This window comes from Trachurus japonicus, chromosome 4, assembly GCF_045865225.1.
Source record: "Trachurus japonicus isolate A0001 chromosome 4, Traja_1.0".
NCBI classification, from domain to species: Eukaryota; Metazoa; Chordata; class Actinopteri; order Carangiformes; family Carangidae; genus Trachurus; species Trachurus japonicus.
The window spans coordinates 20,470,524-20,497,740 of record NC_140910.1 but is presented as its reverse complement, the minus strand read 5'-3'; the positions used below and the strand labels follow the sequence as shown (position 1 = coordinate 20,497,740).

The 27,217-nt window shown below is 40.1% G+C and overlaps 1 protein-coding gene across 3 annotated transcripts in view; it reads left to right on the top strand.

Moving 5' to 3' along the window:
• LOC146988872 (adhesion G protein-coupled receptor D2) overlaps window positions 1–27,217 on the top strand; it is an 87,272-nt gene that overhangs the window by 31,220 nt on the left and 28,835 nt on the right. For all 3 annotated transcript variants that reach the window (XM_085774603.1, XM_085774605.1, XM_085774604.1), the window contains 3 exons: window positions 11,288–11,329; window positions 15,765–15,818; window positions 19,368–19,521. In XM_085774603.1, the coding sequence (XP_085630729.1) occupies window positions 11,288–11,329; window positions 15,765–15,818; window positions 19,368–19,521 (250 nt within the window). The remainder of the gene's footprint in view (window positions 1–11,287; window positions 11,330–15,764; window positions 15,819–19,367; window positions 19,522–27,217) is intronic.

Sequence of the window (27,217 nt, the reverse complement as noted above, 5' to 3'; positions counted from 1 at the left end):
TCTAAATAAGTGAAAGATTCTCTCCTTTTTCTCTGTCTCTCTCCTACTTCTTATCTCCCATGCCTATATGGACACACATTGCACACACACTCACCTACACAGTTCTCGATCTTGACACATGCCATTAACCTCAGATTGGCTCACCTCAGCTGGGAAACAGGAGAGCAAACACATCCCATAATGGAGCCCAGAGCAATCTTCTTCCTGTTCTGTACCCAAAAGCAACTTGTTCAGACTTTGCATATTGCATCCATTTGTCATTGTTAGTCAAGGGCGCTGCAACGCGGTTTTGTCAGGGGCACAGTTTTAGGTGTTCTGTTTCTGTGCATGCATAAGGTGTGTGTGTGTGTACGAGTGTTTGTGTGTGCACATGTACCTGTCAGGTGATTTCGATTTTGTTTTCTTGCCTACAATCGTATGCATATGAATAACTGGACACATTACAGAGCACCTCAAAAAGAATTGACCAAGGGCAAACATGCCATTGTTCCCTGAACAAAATGCTCTTTATGCAGAAAACAAAGCTTTGCACGTTTCTTTCTACAGGTTAGATAGGCTACATTTGCAATGAAAAATGGTGAGCTGAGCTGAGGCTGTGCTGGCGTACAGGTGGAACACAGGCAAATGTCTCACCCACCACCAGGTTTAATTCCTGGAAACTGCACCTTTGGCTAGGTTATGCGTTCTTAAGAATGCAATTAGTGTTTGCAGGTGGAAAGCCAATGAGGGGCACCTGCACTGCAGTCGGTGTCTTAGGGGAATAGTGCACGTTATGCCTTCTTAGTAAACCACCTCACTGCCAGGTGAAAAAACGCATTCGGCAAGAACATGTCACAAAGGTGGTGTGTGTGTATCTACAGCCTGTTGCCAGACTGTTGGTGGCAGGCTACCAACTGTCTGTCATAGAAATCCCCGTAAATTACTAAATGAATAAACTTGTAACACAAGAGTTATTTCTTTGTTGCCTCAGTCCTCTGTGTCTTATACTGCTGTTGGACTGGTAGGTGCACATTTTCATGCAGTGCAAAATAAATAATTGAAGTTGTCAAGAATTGTGTAATTTTGGGTGAACTGATGATTGATTGAAACTCAGAATAGCTCATTTGTGCATGTGTATTATGTCAGTATCTCTGGTGTGTGCTTAAAATGAAACCTTTTGGATTTTAAATGGTGCAAAATGTAGATGAAGGAAGAAGGCTTCAGGTGTTAGATTTAGCCCAGGAAAATCCCACTGTCTCTGTGTGTATGTGTTAAAAGGATGCACACAAGTCCATGAATGTGTGTAAGCGTGTGTGCACTTGTTGTATTTGTGTATGTATATGTTGGTTTTGTGTATGAGTTCATGCTCATGTGTGTATTTCTCACTGAGCACATATACAGTATGTTTGTGTAGTGTATGTTTTCATATGAAATATACTATGTTTGTAGGTTTATCTGTATGTATTCACATTTAGGTTGAGGGGAGTGTGCAAACAGGATTTGTATGCCTCCTATTGTGTGTGTGCCACAAGTCAACACCAGTTGATGCCCTGCAAGGGGACAAAATCATTTTAGTTGGATTACTCTGCAGATTCAGTGTATTTGTGATTTAGGTTTAGGTTAGGGCTTTAGTGTGCTACAACTGGACAGCATGATGTGTGTGTGTGTGTGTGTAAGTCTGCATCAGACTGGAAGTGTTTGCAGGTGGACTATTCATGTTGTAGAGAAGTCAACACAGGGTTTCTGCCAGTGTATTTCAAGCCCAGTAGCCCGCCAAGCCTAAATTGACCCCATGCTGTGCCGAGGTTGACCCCATGCCAGGCCTAAGCTTTTTGGGGCGGAATTTGAGGCAGCTCATTTATAACCCAAATATAATTGTTGGAGAGCTCACCTGTTGCTTAAAATGTCCTCAGTAATATTAGAATAAGAACAACCTTATATGACCATCCAGCATACTGGGACAAATCCCTGCCTGTTGGCTGCTGCATTGTTCAAAAACTTCATCAAAGTTTTCTGCCTACAGTACCTCACAATCCCAGCATAAGTCCATGAGTGTAACAGCAAAAACCCCTCTATACACTGATATGGTAACCATAAATATGTGTATCTACAGTGCATGTGCATGTGTGAGTGTCAGTAAAGTGTAAGAGAATGTATACGCAAGTGTGTGTACACATGTGTGTCTATGTGTACAGTTCCTTTAAGCCAAACCCAGTCCCCAGCTGCTGTTTCTCAGTACTAGCTGTCTTCCAACATTTTTTCCTCTCTGTCAGTGGAAAACTATGCAATTAGAAAACACCCTCTATGATTGACAGCGGGATCACATACAGTTTGACAAGGGGGCGCCCCAGAAAGGCCCATTGGATACCTAAGTATTTTTAATTAAACATCTCTCTGCACTGGCAACGTGCTCCCCCTTGCCAGTTCAAAGACTCTTGCTTTGACCCATGTGTTAAAAGTTTGTATCAATTTTCCATCGCTCTGTTTTGCTTGGCGCCAAAGACACGCAACCCTAAATTGTCTTGTTTAAAAGCTAGTTTGTTTACAGTTCACTCTCTTTCTTGTGCTCTCTTTACCACCACCACCACCCCCCCTATTACATTACCACATGTGTGCAGTATGATCAGATTCAGGGTGTAGTAGTTACCCACTTCATCGGTCTTGCAGTAGACCCAGTTTGTGCACAAAGACTCAAAATTGAATTAATTGATAGATAACAACAAAACAAAAAAAATGTGTCAGTGAATGAATGGAACAGCCACACAAGTCCACCCCCTTCCCCGACGTCATTGTGGTTTATTTAAACGTTAAAAACAAGTAAAATAGAGTGCTCATCTGTTACTTAGGCACTTCATCAATAACCTTTGTCCGTCTGATGTAAAATCGATATGACACACACTGACACAATGCCAGAGCAATGGCAAATGTGCCGTCATTTGTCATCGACTGGCAATAAAGATATGTCACAATTGATTTTAGCCCCCCCCCCCCCCCTTCCCTCTCTCTCTATCCCTCTCCCCCTCTCTCCCTTACACTTTTGCAGTAGTAGTAATACAAAGAAAAAAAGAATGTTATTATGACTGAGGCATGGTCAGCCTTGCCAAGCTCAATTAATATTAGAGCAAGGGGCTGTAATGATTTGAGAGTGAGCGCGTTGTGTTTTCATTGAGATGCCCTGCCAAAGATGTTAAAAAAGAAAAGTGCAGGGATAGATGGATGGATGGTTGGGTGGGTTTGTTCTCTGGAGGAAAGGCTTTGTTTTGGCCTCCGCTCAATAGAGATGTTTTTAACAGACTTACAAACTCTTTCCTGTTGTTGTTGTTTTGTTTTTTTTCAGTTGTGCTTTTCCTCTTAATTCCATTTTGGGTTCAGCTGCTGGAGTATTTTGTGCTTCAGAATGAAAAAAATACAAAAAAACCAATATAATTCTCAGTGACCTTGGACTGATAGAGTTTAAATCTTAAATCATTTTTAAACTGTACAGAAAAGCCCAGTATGTGTGTTTGTGTTTGTGGATTTAGGAGTTTAACCAAGGTGAGGTTTAATTATAATGTAATTTATTTTTGATTATGCTGTGCTCTATCTAACTGGTAAATACAGCATTGATGGCTAGTTTAATCCGACCTTGGTCAAGCTGACGACACTGATTGAAATTCTCTCTATAGGACAGGTTCTGGAGCTCATTATATTTGTTATTTATGTAAAGATAAACATTAGGCTTTCTTAGTGTTATTATTAATATGCAAATAGTGATGCAAAAACTTAGCTCTCCACCAAAAATGAGCCGCCATATGTATTAATGGACACTTATGGTGCTTTTTTCCCCCTTTGTATGTGTGTTTTTTGTACAGTATCATGTGGCTTGAGAGTGTATGTGTGTGCTCCATGCACACTGTGTCCGTCGTGTGTGTGTGTGTGTGTGTGTGTGTGTGTGTGTGTGTGTGTGTGTGTGTGTGTGTGTGTGTGTGTGTGTGTGTGTGTGTGTGTGTGAGATTTGACATTGCAGTTTGTTGCCGCTGGGTTGTGTACTCAAGTTGCGCCGGTGGTAGCGAGCAACATCTGTTTCGGGCTTGTTGTTCCTCTTGGCTGCTTTTCAATTGGATTTCCTCAAGCAGGGCCAAAAGCTGTCACCTCTGCCAGGCTCTGTTAGCGATCACCGCCGGCCCCTATATTAAGTAGGTGGTTCAGGGCTAAGCTAATAACTCTCCCTCCTCTCCTGAGCCATAACACACCAGTACTGGTACTGCTGCCGGCCTCAGTGTGTGCCTGTTCATACGTGTGCCTGTCTGCCTGTGTGTGTACGTGTGTGTATACTGTTTTGTTTTTTTTAATCCCTCACTATCCCCCGTATCCGCACTATCCGTAGAGGCAGGCTGGCTTGGGGGTCCCCTCCTCAATGTGACAGCCCAAATGACTGGATGTGTGTGTGGGAAAGAAAGAGGGTGAGTCCTAATAGCTCTTCTCAGAGAATGACTGATCCACTTTTCCAAATCCAGTACAATCAAATGGTAACAGGAAGAGTCCTTTGACCCCAACCCCACACTGACATGCAGACTATATACTGTAATGTGTCATTATAAAGAGCATCAAATTGAATATACTGAATGGGTATATGGCCTGTCTATTGTTTGAAAGGTTTAAACAATAAAATTGCTGCCAGTTCCAAGTGTCAGGATTGTTTGTATTTGCCTGCAGTTTTACCAGTTAGAGTAGTTTGAGTTGGAGATTGAAAATAGAAATTCCTCTTTTATTTACAGCGTTCCTTGTTGTCAGGCTACACAAACAAACTTTTTAATGGAGAATGATTGGTTTTCAAATACCACTGATAGACCGTGTACAATTAGATGGCTCACTGCTTCAGAAGAAAACCTGCAGCCTTTTATTTTTTGCACGAGTGTTAATTTGTTCACAAGTTCAGTGACACTATGGCACCTGGTTTTTATAACCTGTTAGACTGAATAAAAAGTTGCAGTGCATTTAGTTTCTTATTTTGTTTTTCTACTGAAAACATACTGTTTTCCCTCTGATCGGCCCGGGCAAAGCTCATTTGTGTGTTACAAAGCTTTTATTGGGAGGTGTTTACCTCATCAAACTGACAAGAGTAGCCGGCTGCCCGTCTACCTGCCCGTCTGTCTGCCTTCATCTCTTCTTGCCAGCTTCTCTGGCCAGCTGGAGCAGTTACACAGAGCTGGATTTGAACTGAGGACCTGCAAAGTATCAACTCCCTGTTTCACAGCACTGACAGACACTTTGATTTGACATGCCATGAGCAGTTAAAGTGAAAGTTATGTATACATGTTAATTAAACTGTTTATGCATGGAGGGGTCAGAGACATTAGCAAGTCCCAGCGCAGAAGTGTGAATTTCTTTTCTTTTTCCTCCATCGCAGCGTTTTAACCTCTTCTGTCTCTCATTTCCGTAATGATTACCAGGTGCGAGGGCAGAATTTTTCCTCCCATTTTTGCCAAGTGCTGATGCAGATAGCTCTATTTGTGAAAAGTGTCTCTGTGTGTTTGAATTTAGGCTGGGGTATTTGACGTCGGGTCCAACTTGTTCAAATAGCTCTCATTTTTGGCATTAGGTGACACTGAAGCCTGGAATTCTCTAAAAGGATGTGGAGATTGCGGTCTTCGGCTACTTAAGAGAAAGCTGTAGGTCCAATTGAAAGATGTCATTTGTGAAAAGTATATCTACGTGATTTTTGATGTAGGATTAGACAAGTATAAAACATTTTTGACATTGAGGAATGGCAGTGCCCTCCCAGAAACAGTGTGTGAAACATGTGGTTTACAGTTACTCCACAGAAAGTAACACAAGCACAGCTATCTCGTGTATGAAACTCATCTGTGTGTTTTTTTAATTTTAAAATGGAACGCTGAGATGGAGTGAAGCTTTCTCAAGCTGCCAGCTTTATACTTCATGCCACACCAGTGCAGAGAATTCTCCTCAATCTTGAGTTTTAGTGCTTGTCCTAGATCGAATTAATTTATGCAAAAAGTGTCATGATAGAATTCCCTAAATGGCTGACATTAACTGTTTGTTAAGGCTAAATTTTAGTTTTTCCTAAGAGACGAAGTAGACCATGTCTTTGTTTTTGAATGTATTTGTACATTTTCTTCAAATCATACATATTTGTTGTGCATTAATATAAATGGCATTGGACTTCTAACTACACTACATTGAGGAAGGGCCGAAGACAAAATTTCCATCTGAAAAAAATTTAGTCAGACAGTGTCCCATGCTGATACAGTATGGATGTAAACTTCAACTATAGATGTGCTTGATTTAAAAAAAAAAACAAAGGCCATGATCAACATACCGCAAAGAGAAACTTGTTATGGTGCAGACAAAACCACAGAGGCTATGTTTTCGGATCAAATGTGCACAGGTGCATGGACCTTATAGTTGAAGGAGCCCCTAAGCCAGAGCCCTTGTGTAAAGTGACTTTATTTGGAGTGTCAAAGGGCTCAGTCTTTGTGAAAAATAGCCCTGAGTTACTATTCTGCGCTACTGGAATGACACTGAAGACATCTCACCGGGTGTGATCATAGGTGGATACAGGCCCTACAGTGCTGAAATATTTCTTTTGATTAGTGGGGCTGATGAAATTATTACATTGTGTTAGTCATGGGAATGACTGCCAATATAGACTTCAAACACCATTTACCTTTTCACCATGGTCTGTTATGATAGTACCAGAAACCATTTATTTCTTAAACAAACAGAAACAGGTGTTGCAAAAAAAAAAAAAAAAAAGTTACCATACTTCATGTTAAACTGTTGTGCTATTATGTGCACTTTTTTATACGCCCTCCTACAAAAAGGAGATCTAAGTTGACAACCAAAAAAATTCCAGTAAGAAAAAGAAATCAGCCCTGACAGTCTGTCTCTCTCCTCTCAAAGACACTGCCCACCCCCCTTAATCACAGTTTTCATATCTGTACATTGGAAATTTGTTTCCCAAGGACAATGTCATAAACTAGCTGTTTTCTGCCAGCACTATGTTGCCTAACGTTATGCATTCGGGGAGGGGTTGTGGAGATGGGAAATACGCGTACGAAAAAGTAAGGAAGGAGGCTGAACATAGAGGTGTTCTTCAGTGAGAATTTGTAATCATTAGAAACAGAGAAATAAAGGTGGAAGAACTAATACTGCTAATACCAACAAGACTAAGACTAATACTATGTGTTGGAAACATCCTGCTTTAATTGAACAGATTTAGAGTTCTTGTAAGTGAATCGATCTCTGACTTCGATTTGTTCTCTCAGCTTTCTCAGACAAAGCTCTCTGATATTAAGGAACACCCTTGTTCATTTAAACAAATGTTCTTTTCCATCTTGCATTGCAGCATAGTGCATTTCTCTGGGGTAATAATGTTTTTGGTCAAACACAGTGTTTGTTGGCTTTAACTTTTTAAACATACAATTGTTCCCTAATTAGCTGGATGCTAATTAATTTATGCTCCCCTGTTTGATGTACAGTATAGCAATACTTTGAAAGCAACTGTGTTCATTCTTTGCATAAATTTGTAGCATTTGCCGCCGAGTTCAAAAGAAATAGGACTGGGTTTAGAAAAGCACACATGCATTTAAATAATGCGCCCCATTTTTCGTCTCTGTTTGTTTTTAGTGGGAATATTAATGAATTAACATTTTAAACAATCCATCATTATTGTTATGCAGCCACTTATTTTTAACTCAATTATATTTTAATAGATCATTTTTCCTAATGTGCACAGTATGTTCTCCCCACTTTGTTCACTACACAACAAAAGATTAATTGCAAATAAGAGGAATGATCAAAAACATGATAATCAAATTGCAACAATAAGTTGGAAATTGCAATTCTAATGCAATACAATAGGGTATGTATTGCAAATTAACCACCCACTGTCTGTTATTGTATTGGTGCCTGCATATGTGTGTGTATATGCATGTGTGTGAAGAGTAACAATACATTTTTTATTCATGATAAAACAATATATACAATATTTAACTTGTAATTTTAAGTAATTGTTGGTGAACATCATTGGTGGTGATTGTGATTACATTGTTTTTGTTTGTGATGTGTACTTTAAGTCGTTTTCTGTGTCTTTGCTGTCAACTTTGCAGCAGAAAACCCATGTAAATGACAAAAGGAGTGAGTTTCCTTGGTTGCAGTTAGTATTATCAGGGGTTCGGGGTTCAGTAAGTTCTGTGTTGTAAAGAATTTGTCCTATAGTTTGTTTGATATTATGTTGGCCTGCCTACTGAAATCATAAATTATTTGCAGTTTAAATGTCATTGAAATATATCTGAGCAAAGTTCATTAATAAGAAGGGAATTAAATAGTACATGACCTGTATTCCTGTAAGCAGTGGGAATAGCTGAAAAAGATCAGAACTTGCCATGTTATGAAAGTTTCAAGGACAGTGTACCATCTTTGCAGCCACACAATCTGCCGCAATGACCTGTAACAATAACACTGTATTTTAAAAGTGGAAGAGTAGGACACAGTAGGATATTGGAGATAGAAAGATACCTTGCCTACATGCTTGAGAAACAAGCCTCGTTATCGATTCAGACTGAGAAAAAGCCTTTGCAGCCAAAACATTTTGTTACGTGGTGATTGTTCTTTTGTAGTACCATCCTGTGTCACTGAACAGTACTTGCTGGGTGGAATTGAGGAGTTGAAATACAGGAAAAAATTGAAAGCCAGAAATTTCCCCTCATCGTCATTAGGTTGTGGCTGACATAAGATGCAACTAAAAGTAAGACATTTATAGATCATATCACAGATCTCTGCATTAGATCCCATGTTATGCCTGTTGTTTTCAGCATGTCAGAGACCAGCAGAATTGTCAGTTTAAAGAGGATGGATGTCCTTAGATGTCACCTGACAGCCCGACAGACAGGGCAATTCAGTCCCTGGAGGACAGGAGAGCAGCCAGTAGAAGGGGAATGGGCAGTAGCTTGGGCTAGAGGTCGTCATCGTCGGCCATCGTCGGCCTGTCACTTTGAATGGGCCCCCAAATCATGTTGTCAATGGTGATGCATCGAGATCTCCCACTGGCAAAAATTGGATGCTCCAAACTCAACTTGATTGATGCATTGACCAGGTACTGGCTGCCTGTCCTCATGATGCGGCCTTACCGTCGTTTTGAAATGAACAGGGTTGGGGAGTAACGGATTACAAGTAATGTTGTTACGTATTTAAAATACAAAATATGTGTAAGTGTATTTCGTTACAGTTGCAGTTTAAATTGGTGTATTCTGAATACAGATACTTTATTTAAAAAATTGATTACTTGTAGGGATTACTTTAGCCTACTGCACTACACGCAGGTTGCGCTGTGCGGACGCTTGTTGCATTGTGGCGAAGTTATAACCATCAAGGTGGGAGCGGGACTGACAAATCTGCAGCAACACTTATTAATCCAGCTCCGCCGGCCGAGAGTGCTCTCAAAGCGGGGAAAGAAAGGAGGGTTAAGTGCAAAACTCATCGGCTGTCTATGCTGAAGTTAGCTTCATTTTGGTAATGGTGCTAATGGGATGCCCAGCATATTCCTCTTCACTGTACTGTACGGTCTCTGGCAAACAACATGAATAAACTGCGACAGGATCACGTTTTAAAAGGATTATAGACTGTCATGATGTTTATAATGAGCATGGTTCAACAGCAACGTCACACTGTTTCCAAAACAACACCGACTTCAGCAGAGAAGTGAGTTTAAGTCAGCCTACATTTTTAGTTAGTTACAGATTAAACGGTGGCTTCTCATTACTTTATTTCCAAAATATTGTCATGTTGCTTGTCCTACACTCACAAACAAAACTTATTTTAAATTGTGCATTTTTTTCGAGGGCATTCTGCGTAAGTATTAGAGGCTCAGAGGCTATAGTCTGGACATACACTGTATAGCAGAGAAAGCTGCTCTGTTTTAATATACTCATTTTATATGATTTAAAAAAAAATCAATAACAAGGATTGATCAATAACAAATTTAACTGTGGTGTGACAAATTCAAATACATTATTTATCAATGCTTTAGTTTAAATGAGCCACGGTAGCCCGTATATGATCATGTGTAAGAATTATCTAAAGCAAATTCAGTCTACCAGTTAAAGATGCTCAGGCAGATGATTTGAAAACTAAAAGTAATCTAGTAAGTACTCAGAATACATTACTTTACTTGAATATTCCAAATACATTACAGATTACATTTTAGGACACATAATCAGTAATCTGTAGGGGAATACATTTTAAAAGTAACCCTCCCGACACTGGAAATGAAGCACAGATACACTCTGAAAGGTGAAAGGGTAGAGATTTACTTTAAAAAAATGTTTCTATTATTTATTTTCTGTGTATGTTAGCCCCACATCGCTGTATATCAAATAATGTACTTTATCTATTAGACAGGGAATTCATAGGATATTACCTGCCTTTTCATTCTTCTTGGTGCATCCTTCGTGGCACAGCTCAGTTCCATTGAGGCAACAGGATTACATTATGGCTTGAAGGCGAATGCACGGCTTGTACATTCAATGGATGCCACAATGGACTGAAATGATAAATAAATGTTTTTCTGTGACCAAAAATGCAGCCTTTATGCATCCAAGGGCAAGGCATTCTTGGCCCCTCGGTACTAGCCATGGAGTTTTGTGAACATGAAATATCTTCTTTTATGTGTCTTTTTTTCATTATGCTATGTCTCTCTCTGCTTTCCTCCAATGATTTTCCTTGATAGCCTCGTCTGGCCTGAGTTGCTCTCTTTATGTGCATGTGAGTGTGTCTTTTAATAAGTGTTTGTGTTTGCGCTCTCTTTCTGTCATCATAATTGTTACATATGCTTATTAAAGAGTGGACTTTGAATGTCTGCCTATACGTGTTTGCTGGTACTTAATTACATAGTATGTGTGTTTTCGTGTTTAACAACTTGGGCACTTAATATTTTTTTTATTTCAATAAAGCCGTGTGGAACCTTGGGTTTGAGTCTTTGATGGCTCGGTGGGGGCTGGGATGAGAAGCATGACTATTATAGACGAAACAAACGCAAGCTGAGCCTCACGGAGGTGGCCCAGTTTGGAGAAGTTGTACTCTTTCAAGTCCTGCTTCTTCTCTCATTACATTTCACTACAGTCTCACATCAGCTCTACATACAGTAGCTGGGATAGAGAACAAATCAAACTATCCCATACTTTTGATCTTTCCTTTTTCTTACGAAAGGATAAGAGAGAAAACAACAGTAACAACTTTGTCCTCCTTCTTGTTTCTCACTCTCTCTCTCTCTCTGTCCCTCTCTCTCTTTCTTTGTCTGTGTTTGCAGGGCCTGTTCATCTTCCTGATATATGGGGTGTACAACACAGAGGTAAGTCTGCATTGTGTCTCAAGGCTGTCGGAGTGAATGAGAGAAATGACAAGTTTCTGATGGGCTCCCTGCTTAAAAGCTGTGTGGGTGGGGTGTGAGAGCACGGCTGTGTATGTGTGTGAACGTGCGTCTGTGGATGGGAGGAGGGATGGGAAGGAGAGGAGGGGACATCGTTTCCACGCGAGCATCCCACTGCCCTTCATGCTTGGACTAACTTATATGCATCCGAGTCCGACCATTAAACACTGACACGCCGCGGTTCTCAGCCACTCATTCCTCACCCACAATGGCTAATATTTCACTGCCTCTTTAAGTTTTTAAACTCACGGCCCTCCATTTAGCATCCTGACAAAGCCGCTGGCCAGGGCTTCGCAGGGCCCCAAGCAGTAACCATAGTTGGACAAAAATAAGAAAATAATATGCAACCAACAATATGCAATGAAGGAGAGAGGAAATATAGTATTGAGATGCTGCGTTATTACCATTTAAATGCACCATAGCTGTGTGGGTGTGGAGGGTGGGTGAGTGGCGCAGACAGAGAGATACATTTTAATGGATGAGACCCCAGTCATGAAGATCACTCTTGGTCAAATATGGCTCTTACTGTATGTAAATGGCACTAACTTAAAATGTGCATAAGTGATAATGCATCCGAGCCTCTTAAAATACAGCACTCCTTTCTTAAAAGAGAAAGTGTAAAAAAGGATTTGCCTTGTAGCACAGTTAACAATCCAAGACACAAAAGTTTCTGTTAAAAGACTTCTGCAGTGGTATTACACAGACATCTGCTTTTGAGTAAAACATGCATGCTCACTTTTCCAGAGCTACGTGTGATATGACAAAGAGAGGAATAATAATAACTGTTAATATCACAGCGAAAAACAAAATCAAACAAACCAAAAACCCAGTGAATTGCTGATGCAGCGGACCGTGGTTCATTCTGATGAATATAAACCTACCTATTTTTTCCATCTACCTCTTGTTGCTTTGATTGAATGTTCAAGGTCATAGTCACCATATACAAGCAGCTTTTTTAACAGCTGGGTAACATATAGCTGTTACTTCAAAAATAATGGGCAATATTACGCTAGCACGCCCACCTCCCCCATTCTATTTCTACTTACCTATTTTACTTATTTTTATGTTTACTGTCTGTCATCATCACCTCTGTCCGACGACACAAGAAGACACACTTCTTGTCCTTTTTCCGTTTCTCTTCCATTTCTTCATCTGTGTTTTCTCCAGAGCATGAAGAGCATGCTGTCCCTGAGTCATAATAAGCAACACACCAACAATGTAGAGCCAGTGAGGGCATGACCCCTCACACTATTAAATAAATCTACATTGCTTTCTTGCTTAAGTTGCTTTTTTAGTGCTTTCTTAGACCCGGGGATGTCCTTGACCCCAGGGATCCTCACTGTTTGTGAGCAGCTCATGCACATGTTCTGGTTTTCAAAAGGACCACACTTCTTTGTTAACATTTGTTCAAAAAGATTAACATCGCCATTATTCAGATGTACATTTTTTTCTCTTTCTCCCTCTGAGCTCTCATCATCTTCCTCTAGATTACTCTCGAGCTTGTGCCAGTGGTTTCAGTTTTCACCTTCTTTGATGCCTAAAAGAAGATGTTTGCACAATAGAATTTTTTTTTTTAAAAGTTCCTTTACTTTAATCAGAGAGGCCAGGGAAGTTCATCTTCTGTCTGTATTCATTTACAGTACAGTAACCAGCATTGATGGCTGTAGAACTTCAACTCTCCTTTGATCATATTGTCACACACACCAGTTTGCCACCTGCTTCACAAAGCAGTTTGGACGAACAAATGCTGATCACCATCTCCAGCTCAAAGACGCTCTAGGCAGAAAGGATCAAGTGGACAGTTTATACCACATTCTGATATGTTGTGTTAGTGAGTATTGGTGACAGCTGTCAAAGTATGTGGCAGGCAAAGTATTGAGTATTAGACAGCTCATTGTAACAAATTCTCAAGAGTGAGGAAAAAACTTTGCAACTAAGTTGCTGGTTGTTGTTAACCTGGTAAAACAAATTAGTCTTTAACCATCTTGGTGAGAGTACATTTTACTTTGATATGCTAAAGAAAGGTGTTGAATTAGCTTGTGCTTCAAAGTCAGAAAATGCTCCATTCATGAGGCTGGTTGCCAGGCTCAGTAATTACAAATATGGCGTTGAAGACAGACTGCGTCTGCTGCTATTACACTCAAAATGCAGCGTTTTAATTGCTAATTACCTGACAATAGCTTTCCATTATTCATTGCAATTAGCTTTTCCTTGGTGGTCACCTTGTAATCCCACGCTTTGATGACCTTTTATTTCCATCAGCTCCAAGGATGTCGGCAGGTGTTGTCGGGCGCACTGCTTTCATATGGTAATCGCTTATCACCCATTTACATGGGGAACCACGTTTTGCATCATGGCGAAACCTTGAGTGTACGCAAAACCTCTTAAACACATAACGATCATCTAAAACAATGCCCTTCCCCTCATTGTCAAATGATTAATTAAGTTGTGTCATGTAATTGCCTCAGCACGCCGGCTGCTTTTGATATCAATGAAATCCCCAAGACTTACTTTCCCCCATTAAATAATGTTAAGATGGTGTCTCTCCAACATCTGCACTGTGTCGAAGGACTGCTGCAGATTTTGTCGGATATAATAGGAGGGCTGTGAAAACATGATACTGCTGCTGTTGAATCTGCCCTGTCACAAGGCTCAGGCTCTCTTCATTATGTGGCCCTTCAACGGTGGTATGTATGCAAAACACCCTCTGTATACACATGCTGTCTCTGAGACTGCGTGTGTGTGTGCTCAGTGTGGTGTCATAATTTATAACACGCCGCGACTTAATGAAGCCATAAGCCATAATGCATATTCACTAACGTGGTGGGCTGGGCTGGGACGGGCTGTAGTGATGAGTGCCCAGCCGCTACAAATTTACAGTGAGTGCTGACAACGTGCACAAACAAATGCCCGTGCACACACACACACACACACACACACACACACACACACATACAGATCCCGTAAGTGCCAGAGGTTTTTAACTGAGACATTTCTGCTGTTTTGTATGTATTTTTATTAAAGTTAAATAGATAGTTATACTGTTTGTTTTTAGTTTAAAAATGCCTTGTCTTAAAAATAATATTAATATGCTATGAAGGTGTAATATTATGTAACAGTAATATCTCCCACTTTTAAATAATAAATAATATATTATAGGAAGAACTATTGCATTGAATCAGTGATTTACAAAAATCAACAAATAACACATTTTTATAAATAAAAGATCATAACTTTTTAGCAGGCAAATGCATTTATTCTTTTCTGTAGGGGCAAAATATTAATGTATACAAAATACCGTTTTGAATGTGATAAATCATTTTAGCTTGAATTTAAACTTTTGATTATTATTTTTTTCTACCAAAGTCTGCATATTTACTCATTTACTGATTTCACTCTGCTAAAATGCATGTGGCCAACAGGGGCCGTCACAGTGTATATTTATGATCAGTAAAATTGTTTTACCACAAATTTACAATCACATCAATTTTGAAAATATTTTGTGCATATGAATTTCTTTCAGAGGTCAATGCAGAGTGTCTTTAAGTGAAATCAGCCATCGGAGAGTTTCATTATTGTCAAATAATAGATAGATTAAATCAAAAGTTAAATAGGGTAAAGGGGACCAGTCAATTAAAAAAATATAACATTGTTGTAAGTTGTAAGTGTCTTGGATTGACATTGACATCCACAGTATTAAAAAATGTCCTGCTTATCTAAGAAATTCTCTAAAAGAGTTTTTTTTTTTTAGTTTTTAATAAATTTAGTCAATAAAAAGGTGAATTATAAATTAGGGTTCAGGGTTTAGTTAGACTTTAAGTTTGTACCAAAAAAGTATATGTAATATCTTGAAAATCTATAAAAGTCTTGCCCTGTATTGTGTGTGTTAAATGACGGTGTGCACTCCACTGTTTCATCCGAAGTGTAAAAATGTAATCTGTTCTGCTAGGGCGGTCCCTTCTCCTCCAATAGCTCCATTTGTTGGTCCCGGCGCTCTGTGTTGACAGATGATAGCTTGAAGTCGTCTCCTTAGTTTGCCAGCTCTATGTGTCACTTTCAAGTCCCATTAGCTACTGGGACATACTGGAACATCCTCACACACGCTCACACACAGAGACAAGCAGACACACACACACAAATCCCCAACCACTGCAAGCCGATGCCTGCAAGCTAACACTCAAAAATTTGTTATTTCCTCTCTACGCTCTTTTCTTCTTTCTCCATTTTACACTTCGGGTTGTCGCAAGCATTTGTGGTGAAAGATTTTTTGTTTTGATTCATTGTAAGTGTGTTTCAGTGAGCGCTTTGTCACATACACTTATCTCTTTCTTTGCCATTCCCTCTCTCTTTCTTTCAGGTTCGGAGCACGGTCAACAGGATCAAGGAGAGGAGAAAAGCACTTAATTTTTCAGTACGTAATCCTCTATTTTCCCATGAATACGTGTGTGTGTGTTCTTTCACGTGCCTTCGAGTATGTGGGTGTCTCTGCAACACACTGGTGCAACAGACTCAATTTTCCTTACAGCTTTTGCTTCTCATGGAAAAAAAAAAATCACTACTCCAGAAATGCCAATGAAAGCTGGCCACAAAGCAACATTGTACATCTGGTAGCCTCTCGCTCCTCGACAGTCCATGTTAGATGCCCTTATACATCAAACGCAGACCCCTCCGTAATAGCTCCCCCCCTTCCTCACGCTGCCCATTGCAGCACCTTCATCCCAGCAATGTCAAGCTCCGCGGTGGGTTACAAGTTTCTAATCCAGGACAAGCCGTCCCCTGACATTAAAGTGTCAGGCCAGTATTTATACCTTGTAGGATGCTGCTGCTTGGCTGAAATGGTAGGATGCTGCGCTTGTGTGCGTGCGTGCGTGTATGTGTGTGTGTGTATTAGGAAGATCATAGACTATGCAAAGCTCTTCAAAAGTAGATAATGGCCGAGCACACACAAATGTGTACTTACATGTTACACTGCACAGACACACACACAAACAGATGCCTTTAAAAACACCCAGACTCATCATTCCACCCTCCTTTCCCGCTGGCATCTCATGCACGCACATACACACACACACGGCTACACACCAATCTTTTCCCTTATGAGTGGTCACATTAACTCCACTCCTCTTTCCAGCTTGTCTTTATGGCCAACACACACCCCACCCACTGCACCCTGACCCACACTGATGTGACCCACCAATATTCCCCATCCTTGAGCACTTCAGGTCTTTGAGGAAGGAATGAAACCATTTCTGATGGCACCTCAGAGATGGACATTGCAAGGAGGGGAAGAAATAAAATAAATAAATAGATGAATTAAAGTGTGTTTGTGACTAATGTGTGTCAGAGTGTGTGTGTCCCTGTGTTTGTGTGTCTGCGTGTCGGGCGGGTGGAGGGGGCCCCCCGAGGGTCCCTTGCCACCAGGTGCGGTCTGATATATTGGCTGCTCATGTTATCAGTGAGGCCCCCACATTTACCGTCATTTTTACTGCTTCCTTTCCCGACTCGTGGTGGCAATTTTCCAATTTTGCCGGGTTCCGCTACCAGAATGCATTTTTAGCCATCACTGCTGCCTGACGGTTTTTAGCTAATGCTATTTCGTGCCATAAATCCTGCTTGAAATACTGTATCTACCTGTCCTTTGGTTAGATAGGAGACATTTGGCTCTAGATGACCGCACATGCCCCTATATATCCCCTTGTTGTAAAACATAGGATTGGGTATCGTGCCTCACTAGGTGAGGGATAAAGAGGCGCTGGTGGTGTTACTGCATATGGCATCATTTGAAGACAAATGGTACTTGTCAGAGATAGAGGGGTTTATGTGTTGTATTATTTGCAACAGTTGGAGGGTTAACCCAAGGGGATAATACACTTCAATTTTAACTATTTAAGGATTTGGAGTGCTTATCTAAAGTATGAAAGATCTTTTGAAACTTTCCTCAACAGATATTCACAAATATTCCAGCATCTATTTGATGATTGTATGTGACACGGATTTCATGAATAAAGTAAAACAGGGGCGGGACTAGATAAGCTTTTGCTTCTCCCGCTTTCCCTTTCGGCCATGTGTATTGTATTATTTGAACTAAGATGATGTGTGATGATGATTGATCTAACTGACATGCCCGAAATAAACAAATAAATAAATAAATAAAACAACATGCTGATACAGAACTATTAGGGGCCTTACAAGACATATTCTCCTTATATATACATATATTTTCACTTTCATATTTATACATTTTCACTTACACAATTATACATTTTTATCTCATAAATATATTTTCACCCTCGTAGGTTTGAATGTATGTAAGAAAATAATGTGTGTATGTAAGAGAAGAATGTATGAATGTGAGAGATGAACATAAGCATGGAGGGAGGAGACATCACATCAGATTTAATCTTTTATAAAAATAATTTAGATATAGCCAAAACTGTTTACCTACATATTGCTCTTAGTTCAGTGGCATGACACACCTCTGACCGAGACGACCTTTCACATAAATTCCACCAAATCTAATCACACACTCTCCCCTCTTTAATTCCACACTTCTGTCGACCTCTTTAGCCCTCTTCCTTGTAGTAGCCCCCTGCATGGGCGTGGGTCATACACACAGCATTTTTTTTATCCCCAAGGGGTGGGGTTTTACACACACACACACACACACACACCCACCCACAGAGCCACTTTGACCAGTGTAGCTTGCCTGTTTGATACCAAGCGCCTCCTGACCCACCCTGACCTCCCTCTTGTACACACACAGCCAGATTGCTTTGTGAAATAAAGCTGTCAGTTGCAGGACTGAAATAAAAAACAGCCCCCCATGAATACTCCATGCCCCTGACACCACTGAAATATAGATATAAATTGCAAGTGGATTAGTTTTTTTGATCTCCATTCAAGTTTTGACAAGATATAGGAAGTTAGGAGTTGGTTAGAATCAGCCATGGCATCACAAAAATTAATTGAATCTGATCTGGTTTTCACAGGTGGACAGTTGAAAGTTGATCTCTGTCTTGATCTGGTATCACGAAAACAGCTGTTGTGAACGGCGCCTTGTTGCTCAGCTTATGTTGTAACAACAAAGTGCTCACGTTAGTGCGTGTGTCTGTGATTCTACATCAACACTACATGAACACAGAGAGGATGGAAGGCCCTGATTGTTAGCCACTGAAATACTCCTGTCGGATTGAAGTACAGTGTGTAATACAAGAGGCCCTGAAGCATTTTGGAGCCCCACAATCCCACCCTGGATTGAGAGCTGTGCAAATAAATGGGTTTTTGGTGATTGCCCTTTATTTTGGTCTGGCTGGAAGATGCTTATGTAAAACTGACAATTGTACTATTGTACTAAAATGACCTTCCAGCGTCCCATCACCAAGGTTTGGCAATGGAACTGTCTGTCTCTGACATTTTAGTTGCCCACAATAGCCCATGACATCTTTTAAATTTTAACAATAATAGCACAGTTATCAAACAACTGCACAGTTGAATGATTAAACATATATTTAAGATTGAAATTATTACATTTAAAAAATCTAAATCTAAAAAGCCTCAGTTAATTCTTCTTACTAACAAAGATGTTTTCAGTTCAGTGTCAGTTGTTGCTCTATGTTTACACAACATTCATTTCAAGTGTGTCTTTTTTTTTATGAATTGCATTCAATGCAAAAAGATCTTAATTCATCTTCTACCAATTGCAAACCATAAAACGTGTGTAAAGAGAATTACAGAAAAACATAATAAGGCTAATAATCTTTGTGAAGAATATACAAAAAGTATGGTACTACTTTGCATTCCTAGTGATCAGCTAACCCTAACCCAAACAATATGAATATTCTTGATATCTTTGGTTTTATCAGTTAACAGGTACGATAACCTGTGACTTTTTGTTCTTTTAACAGCTGTAAAACCCTACACTGACCTCCTTTAGTTAACACTGTCTTCTCATTTCTCCCAGAACTGTGCCAGCTCCCGACCATCCAGCTCTGGCACCAGCACTCGTCCTGTCAGTTTCCCACTTGGAACTACCCCAAGCCAGGAGGAGGAGCCCACCCCTACGTACACTTGCAGCAACACACCAGGCCTTGGGAAGGAGGAGGAGAGCGTTGGAGGTGAGTTGTCAGACCAATACCATGCACTAAGAAATCATGCATACAGTATGTGAACAGCTTACCGTTGTGAGCACTTTGCAATACCATAGGCAGTATTCTCACGTCTGTGCTCCGAGCTCTTAAGGGGCATATAATTAAAAAATGCTTTCAATGGAATGAGGCAATTTCTACCACTAGACTTCCGGCAAATTTTAAAATGCATTTTCAATTGGGACTTTGTTGATCAGGGCCACAAGAGTATTAACTACTGATGAAGGGGATTCATTTCACATAATTCATTTTTCTCCTCATGGTTTTTTTCCTGGTTGATGATCGGATTTGAACAAGCGGTCTGTGGAACTGAACACCAACAAGATTGCTTGCTAATGTGATTACTCTGCTGGCCTTACTTGAAGCACAATCATTCTACTGTCACTCAAAAAGAACAGTTTTTCAATTAGAAAGAAATTAATGTATAACAATACATTAGATATTTAGTGGGCTGTAGTGTGTACCTTTTTATTCTTAGTGTACCTTTTGAAGAGGCTGCGTCTGTAGCCTTGCTTTTTGAAATATTAACACAGTAGTTTTCTCTGCGAAGGATTTTCATTTCCACTGTGCAAATTAGTATATCAAATGCAATGAGGGATATTCAATGATTAACTAATGACAAGTCTTTAGATCTTATGTGTGGCATGTTTGTATGTAATATATGTGTATCAACCATGGTATGTTGCACTTGATTTACCAAACATTGACTGTGTGATGGAGCAGGACGATGACGCAGGGTGTCATTGGAACATTTCATCTGTTGCAGTTTATTAGGCCGAGTTAAGACTAATGCAGTCTCATAAAGAAGCCCTGCAGAACATTGGGCCTCCAGTAAGGTTTTAATACACTTTAATTTGAACTGATTTAGAGAAGTGGTGCCTCAACATCATGGCCATTTTCGAGGCTATTATATATCTGTTTTTTGATATTTCACCCTCAAAATTTTAAATTATCGTAACATTATTTGTTGATTTAGCACTGTATGCACATACTGCCCCACTGTTGCCTACAAGCATTACTACTCTCTGAAAAAGAGAGTGGCAACTGGTCTGTTGAGTGGAATCAGATATCTGAAATCTCCTGTTAAACTTTAACACTAACCAGACACCCTGGTTTCAATCTAGCTGCCTGACCCATGCTGCACTCGGCAGAGTTAAGAGTCATTTGGCTGTGGAAACGATTGGAGACACCGGTTTCGAGGCAGGAAAAAAACAGGGAGAGGTCGATCCCTGGTTTCATTTTGTTATTTAAAGTCGGTCTTAGTGTCGTTTGTCGTATTTGCCTCAGTTGATGATATTTGCAAAAAGTAATGCAAAAAGATAAAAGACAGTCTGTCAGAAAGTGAAAAAATATACTGAAATTGTGTGTGAAAATATGCCTGCTATGCCAAATCACCTCCTGTTTATGAGAAAACTGACTCTTAAGAGGGGGTTTGAGTCTTAAAACAAATTGTTCTTCTCTTGTATTTGTTGTTTTTGCTGCTAACCCTTTCTTTAATTTATTGACTATGAGATTGGACAATGGAATATCACATAACGCGCAGTACCCTCATCTGGCAGAGACCACGTTGGTAATGGTTTATGACATGTACAATAATGATATTCGCATTTCAATAGTACATGTGCAGTGTGTTATTGCTGCCTGTTGCCGCTCTGCGCACATCTCACACTGTGATATACAGCGTTTCCTTTGCAGGTGATTTGCATGGTCCCTGACACTATTACTGTCTCTTCCATTCACTCAGCGCACAGTTGTTAAAGCAGTCACTACATCACATTTAAATGACTGAACCTCCATCGTGACTCAACAAATCAAATTCAGCAGCAAATATAATGTTTTCGATGTAACGCAATTGCCAAAATAATTGACAATGATCGCCGGATGATATTATTCAGCCCATTTGCTGCTCCTCCAATCTGCTCCTGACTCAATGCTACAACATGCAAATGTGATCGGCTCTGTGTGACTGTAAGTGCTTGGACTGGTTTGGCAACTGAGTGCTCATACAGTACAAACAAATGCAGCTCTATGCGTATTACCATGCAGATGGGATCCACACAGGTAAACATGCACTCTCAGAAGACTGACCAACCGTGACAAACACCACTCACCTGACTCTAATACTATATCAAAGGTGATTGAATGTTTGTTTTCATACACAGCTTTGACCTGGCATGCTGTATGTAAACACGTCTTTGCTGCTGTTAGGTGAGGTGATTATAACAGAAGCAAGTAGTTTGTGTGTCTGTCCATGCAGATGATTGTGTATTCCTTTTAAAGACAGATATACAAGAGAAATGTGAAGAATGAAACTTTTGCACAAGGGCAATTGAAAAGGAGTTTAGAAACCTATTGCTAACCTAGCAGCCAAGTTTCTCGAGGAGAAGTGGACAGCAAATGATGTTTAATTAAAGTCCAGTATATACAGTATTTCTGCTGTTTCCTACTGCTTCTTCCTTCCTTCCGCCTTCTTCTTCGTTGGTTTATTTATGCATGCGAAACTCGCAAAACGGTCTCTCTACTGTAGCTGGCTGGATTTTCCATTTGGGGCGGCGCACGATGGCGAGGCAAGACCCTTGCTATATCTATATATAAAAGAAGAATGATAATGCTACAAAAACCAAACACTTTTTATTTTATAGCGATTATACACTTATACTAATATATTCATGGGTAGTATATTCAGATAATTCCTATAAATCTTGCCAATTAAATCAGTTGTTTGTCATACATTCTAAAACATCGTTTAACCTTTACAGTAGCAATCAGTGTGGCACATCAAAATTTGTTACCATTGTCATTTTCAATCAAATAACATTTTTTTTTTTTAAAGAAAAATAAATGCACATAATGCCGGGCTTTTCAGTGAGGGTGCCTTAATTTAGACTGTACGCTCTGCATATGGCACAATGCGTCTTCTCACTGTAAAGCACAAGCAACAAACAAACAGATGGGCCCCATTTTTCCTAACAATAACCACAGCATCTCCTAAGTGATAGTGGTATCTTGCATGTACAAGGTCAACCCCTTCTTAGGAGGGGGGTGGTGGGGGGGCGGCAGTGTGTAGCAAGGGGGAGTGTTCTGCTTTTGATACCTTTAAGCCTTTTCCATCTTTCTGTTTACTCAAGTTGGTTGGTGCAAATGTCCAAGGCAGACAGCGTGTTGCGTTGAGGGTACATGGTAAAAAATATACACAAAATAAAGCACATATTTGCTGTGAGCACAAGAGAAGGACAAGTTTATAATGAAGGAATAATAGAGGAATAGGGGGTGAAGTGTGGCGGGAATTGAATTGAAAGGGGAAGGGTTGTGTGGGTGTTTGAGTGTGGGCATGAGTGTTGCATTCCTGATGAGATGGCCCCACACAATGGCTAAGTTGAAGGTTGCGAGCCCTTTTAAGCAGGAAAAATATGCTAGGTCAGTTGTGTTACTTCACATCATCTCCTTGCTTTGTTAAAGCCTCCTTCCCAATAAGCAAAGACAGCCAAGTGGTTATCTTTCTTTTATGGTTTATTTTTCGAATTCAATAGGCCATTGAGTTTTCCTCAGCGACCCTGCGGGTCACCTTTGCTTCAAACAGTGTCTGGACTGTGAAGATTGTTTTATTCATCATTAAATTAAAACATGTCCTGCTGTTTCAGCTCAAATTTGTATCTGTATTTGAATGTGCAGTGGTGGACCGATAGCATCTAACATCATGCTGTTTCTAAATGTGAGGGTCACAGTCATGTTAGAGTTTAATCAAGCTTTTGTGTGGTGGGATTTCACATTTTAAGTGCTAACAGGTGAAGCAATAGCCGGACCAGTTGATCAGTTGTTGTCTGTCCTTCATTGTAATCACCTGTTTAGTGACTATAATGAAGGAAGGGTTCAGAGTTGTGCAGTATCATTCTGGTGTCATTTTCACTTTATGTAACCGAACTTGTAGGAACCATATGGCCACACATTGCTGACATCTGACGCCCCTTCCCCTTCCTCTTTCCCTAACATGTGTTCCTCAGCATCCCTCACAATTAGGGGCCTTGTAGATAAAGTAGTATGGCGGTCTATTGCATGCATCTTCCGCAGATCTCTGACCGAGGGGTTGACTCCCCCTTGCCTCCCTTTACCCACACACCACCACTTGTCATGCATGTTTAGCTCAGTTCATTGACATGCAACAGGATCCCCTGCTCAAAAAATATATAAAAAATGAAATATTCCCCTGTGGAATGACAGCATGTTTGCAGCAATTTCATCTGGGTGCTTCCTGCTCTCTATTTGCAAATCCACTTCTGCGCACCATGTGCTACGTATGGATGGGGCTGTGCAATGGTGCAGAAGTCAAACCTCACTGCATTTTCAATACAATTCCTCAATGCCACTACATATAAAAGTAAAGTGATCATATATAAAGGATAAATGTTCATCCTGTCAGAAAATATTTCAAATCCAAGAAAACCTGGGTGTGTTCAGTGACCAATTTGGTAGAGGCATAAAATCAGCTATAAGACAGCAACAAGCGCAGATAGCACGGCAGCACAAATCATGTTTTGAACACTTCTGGAATACCTGAAATCCCAAAGTATTTATTGTCTTCACTTTATCAATATCAACAGATGTGTTGCCAGAGTGATTATAGAGATATGTGAACACTGGATTGTGAGAAACTTGAGGAATAGTCTTGGACAGATGTTTGAAAACCTGACACATTTCAGTAAAAAAAAAGAAAAAAAAAAGTCAGCAGCTGTTAGGTGACTGCTGCTTGACCTCTCTCTTTGTTTCTTTTCTGTATTTTGCTCATTTGGATGTGCATGCAAGTACATCTGTTATTGTAGCACTATATGCATTATGATTTGGACTAAAATGATTGAACTTGTGTGTGTTGCCAAGTCAGTTTTTGTAAGATAATTGATGTAATTTCAATATGTTTCAATTGTGAGACAAATTCCTCTAAAATGAAGTAGTATCTTACAATACTGTTTCTTCTAATTAAAGTATTACTGTATTCAGGCATAAATCAAATGTCTGTGTGGTCTCAGGTCTGTTTTATAATGAACTTTTGTAGACTGAACTATTAGTGGCCAATTTATAAAAAAACAGAAGTTAAAATTCATATCCTGAGGGCAGAGGAACCGTTTTTAAAGTGTAAAACTGATTGTGTTTTCAATTAGTTTTGACTGGTGTAACAGGCCACTGATGCTTGGACCAAGCCTTTTAAGAAGAATACTAACAAGACGTCGCTGCCGTGGGAATTGACATCACACTGACACTTACCACAGCAGAATCGCAGACACTGGAGGCGAGGTGTGCGTGTCTGTGTTGGTGTGACATAGAGGTACTTGGCCTCTGAGCAACAGCTTGTGTTCAATGTCTTGCTGATGCAAAGTGATGTGTACTAATTCTACATCTGCTCTAACCAAAACAGGGCTTGGAAGTTCAGCCAAGTCCCAGAAAAAAAAAACACTTCCTCAAAGCTTGTCTTATCCTGCCCTCTCTCTGTGCATGAATTAAATTTGATGCATTTCCTCTGCATCCTTTTTTATATGTTGAAGTAATGGACAAATCAGTGGATATGACTTTGGGATTTTGTGTGTGCATGTGTGGATCGGGATTTGGTTTGTTGGCTTGGCTGTTTAGAAGATGTGTGGCCCTGAAATGGGCTCTTGTCATGTGGGCTGAAGCTTTGAGGACTTGATTGTAGCCTCACAGTGTAAATACCCAAACAAACACGCAGCGGTCAAAATGTGCTATCGGTTTGCCTCGTATTTACATTCCTCTTCCTCTCTCCCACTTGGATCTCTCACTCTTCGTCTTACTCTTGGATCTGATTTGTTAATTCATATTTACTTGCTATACTCCTATCCCTCTATTCCCCCGACCCAGTCTCCTTTCATTCCTTTTATTTTTGCAGTCTCAGATTGACATTTGTAATATTTGTCAGTCCAAGTATCATGGCTAAATGAGGAAAAGGACTCGGTGACAGGAATTAAGATTTGAATTGTCAGTGAAAGCACTTCTGCTATTTCTCACAGTTGTGTGAAAAATCTCAAAATCATTCTTAGATCATTTGAAACACTTAAACAACTGCATTGCCTGCTATACTATATTCTGGCATTTCATATTCATCACACCCAATGAAACAAATCCAAAGATGAAATATTGAGCCCATTTGGTTGTTCTTAAGTGGCTTTAAGCGCAACTGTTTATGCATATTCGCCCAGCCGCTACAAAGCTTACCAGGCTTCTCGAATTTGTTTTCAGCAGCTGTTCTGCATAACAGCGCTACGCTATCACGCACAGGCGAAAGTCTGGTGAAGGGAATCTATTCATAATTCAAAGAAACAACAAGGCACAAGCTGTGTTGTTGTCAGATATAACAAATTGAGGAGGAAAAGAGTTGAATTTGTATCTGCTTACGGAGGTTGACTGCATTATACATACTGCAGGTGCCGCTGAGTGCGTGGTAATAGGATATATGATGGATGGCCAAGCCGCATAGGCTCCCATTCCTCTGGGTTATTCATCTATTTATCTGCTTATTTATTTATTCTTTCACCCAGAGAGACCCTCACAAACTCAGGATTTGCTTAAGGTGCAGTAGGACCTAAAAGAGGCTGAGTGCTGACCACTATGGAAATGGGGCAGAGCACACTGAGGTCTGGAAGTTATCTGTTGAGCATGTGTCAGGTGTACTGATGCCTGTGCTGATATTCATTGGTGGTGTTGGTGGTTTAAGGAGGCCTGCAGTTTGTTGAATCTTGATAGTTCCATGAGACATTTTTTCTCCAAAGGAGCTTTTTAGAAACCACTAATGAAACTCATATCTCACAGAAATATATTGGAACACACATGCAAACTTGTCCAGATAAATTTCAACATGTTACAGCCGGGCTTTTGTCTTTTGAAGGATTGTTATTGGTATGTATCCAGAGACATTAGAGCAGTTAATGCCTCCATGTTGAGCCACATGTAAACCTTCTGATGAAGGCCAGAATCTCACCAAAATATCCTCCTTTGTTTTCTCTGCTCAGCTTTCCTGCTATCTAAATAAACAGTGCATAAAAAAGTTTCCAAAAACTGAAGATTCACCACATGAAATGTACACTTTTAAAGTAGAAACCACATAAGATTAAATCAACAGTTTTACTTTTTAAAATTCTTATGAGATATTTGAAAATATCAGATTGATACAATTTAATTGTAGCTGTCAGCTCGCAATAATCCACAGGGACTCCTGTGACACAGTTTAGAAATCTCCACACCTTTGATCACACACTACTGTTAGCTAACTACCTTTCATGGTTAACCCTGTCACTGCTCCCCTTTCAAGGGTGTCAGTCAAAGACCTAGCCTACATGTGCTTGGGGGCAGGTCACCTCCCCTGGGCAAAGCTGTCTCACTGTAACGCTCCCCTAGCTCACACCATGACCCCCTCCACCCCCACCTCCAGGAAAAAGAGGACCCCACACTCTATCTCACTAAATAAACACTACAAAATGATAAAATTACTTCAGCCAAAATGTTCTGCTTCTTATTCAGCTGCATTTTTACACCCAAATACCAATTTTCTCCAATGTGTTAACACACTACTAAAGCATTTGCCACTACTACCATCATGCAGCTGCCAACAACACCTCTAAACCAATATCAGCACCCCCACCCCTTCGCCCCCCCAGAACATTTT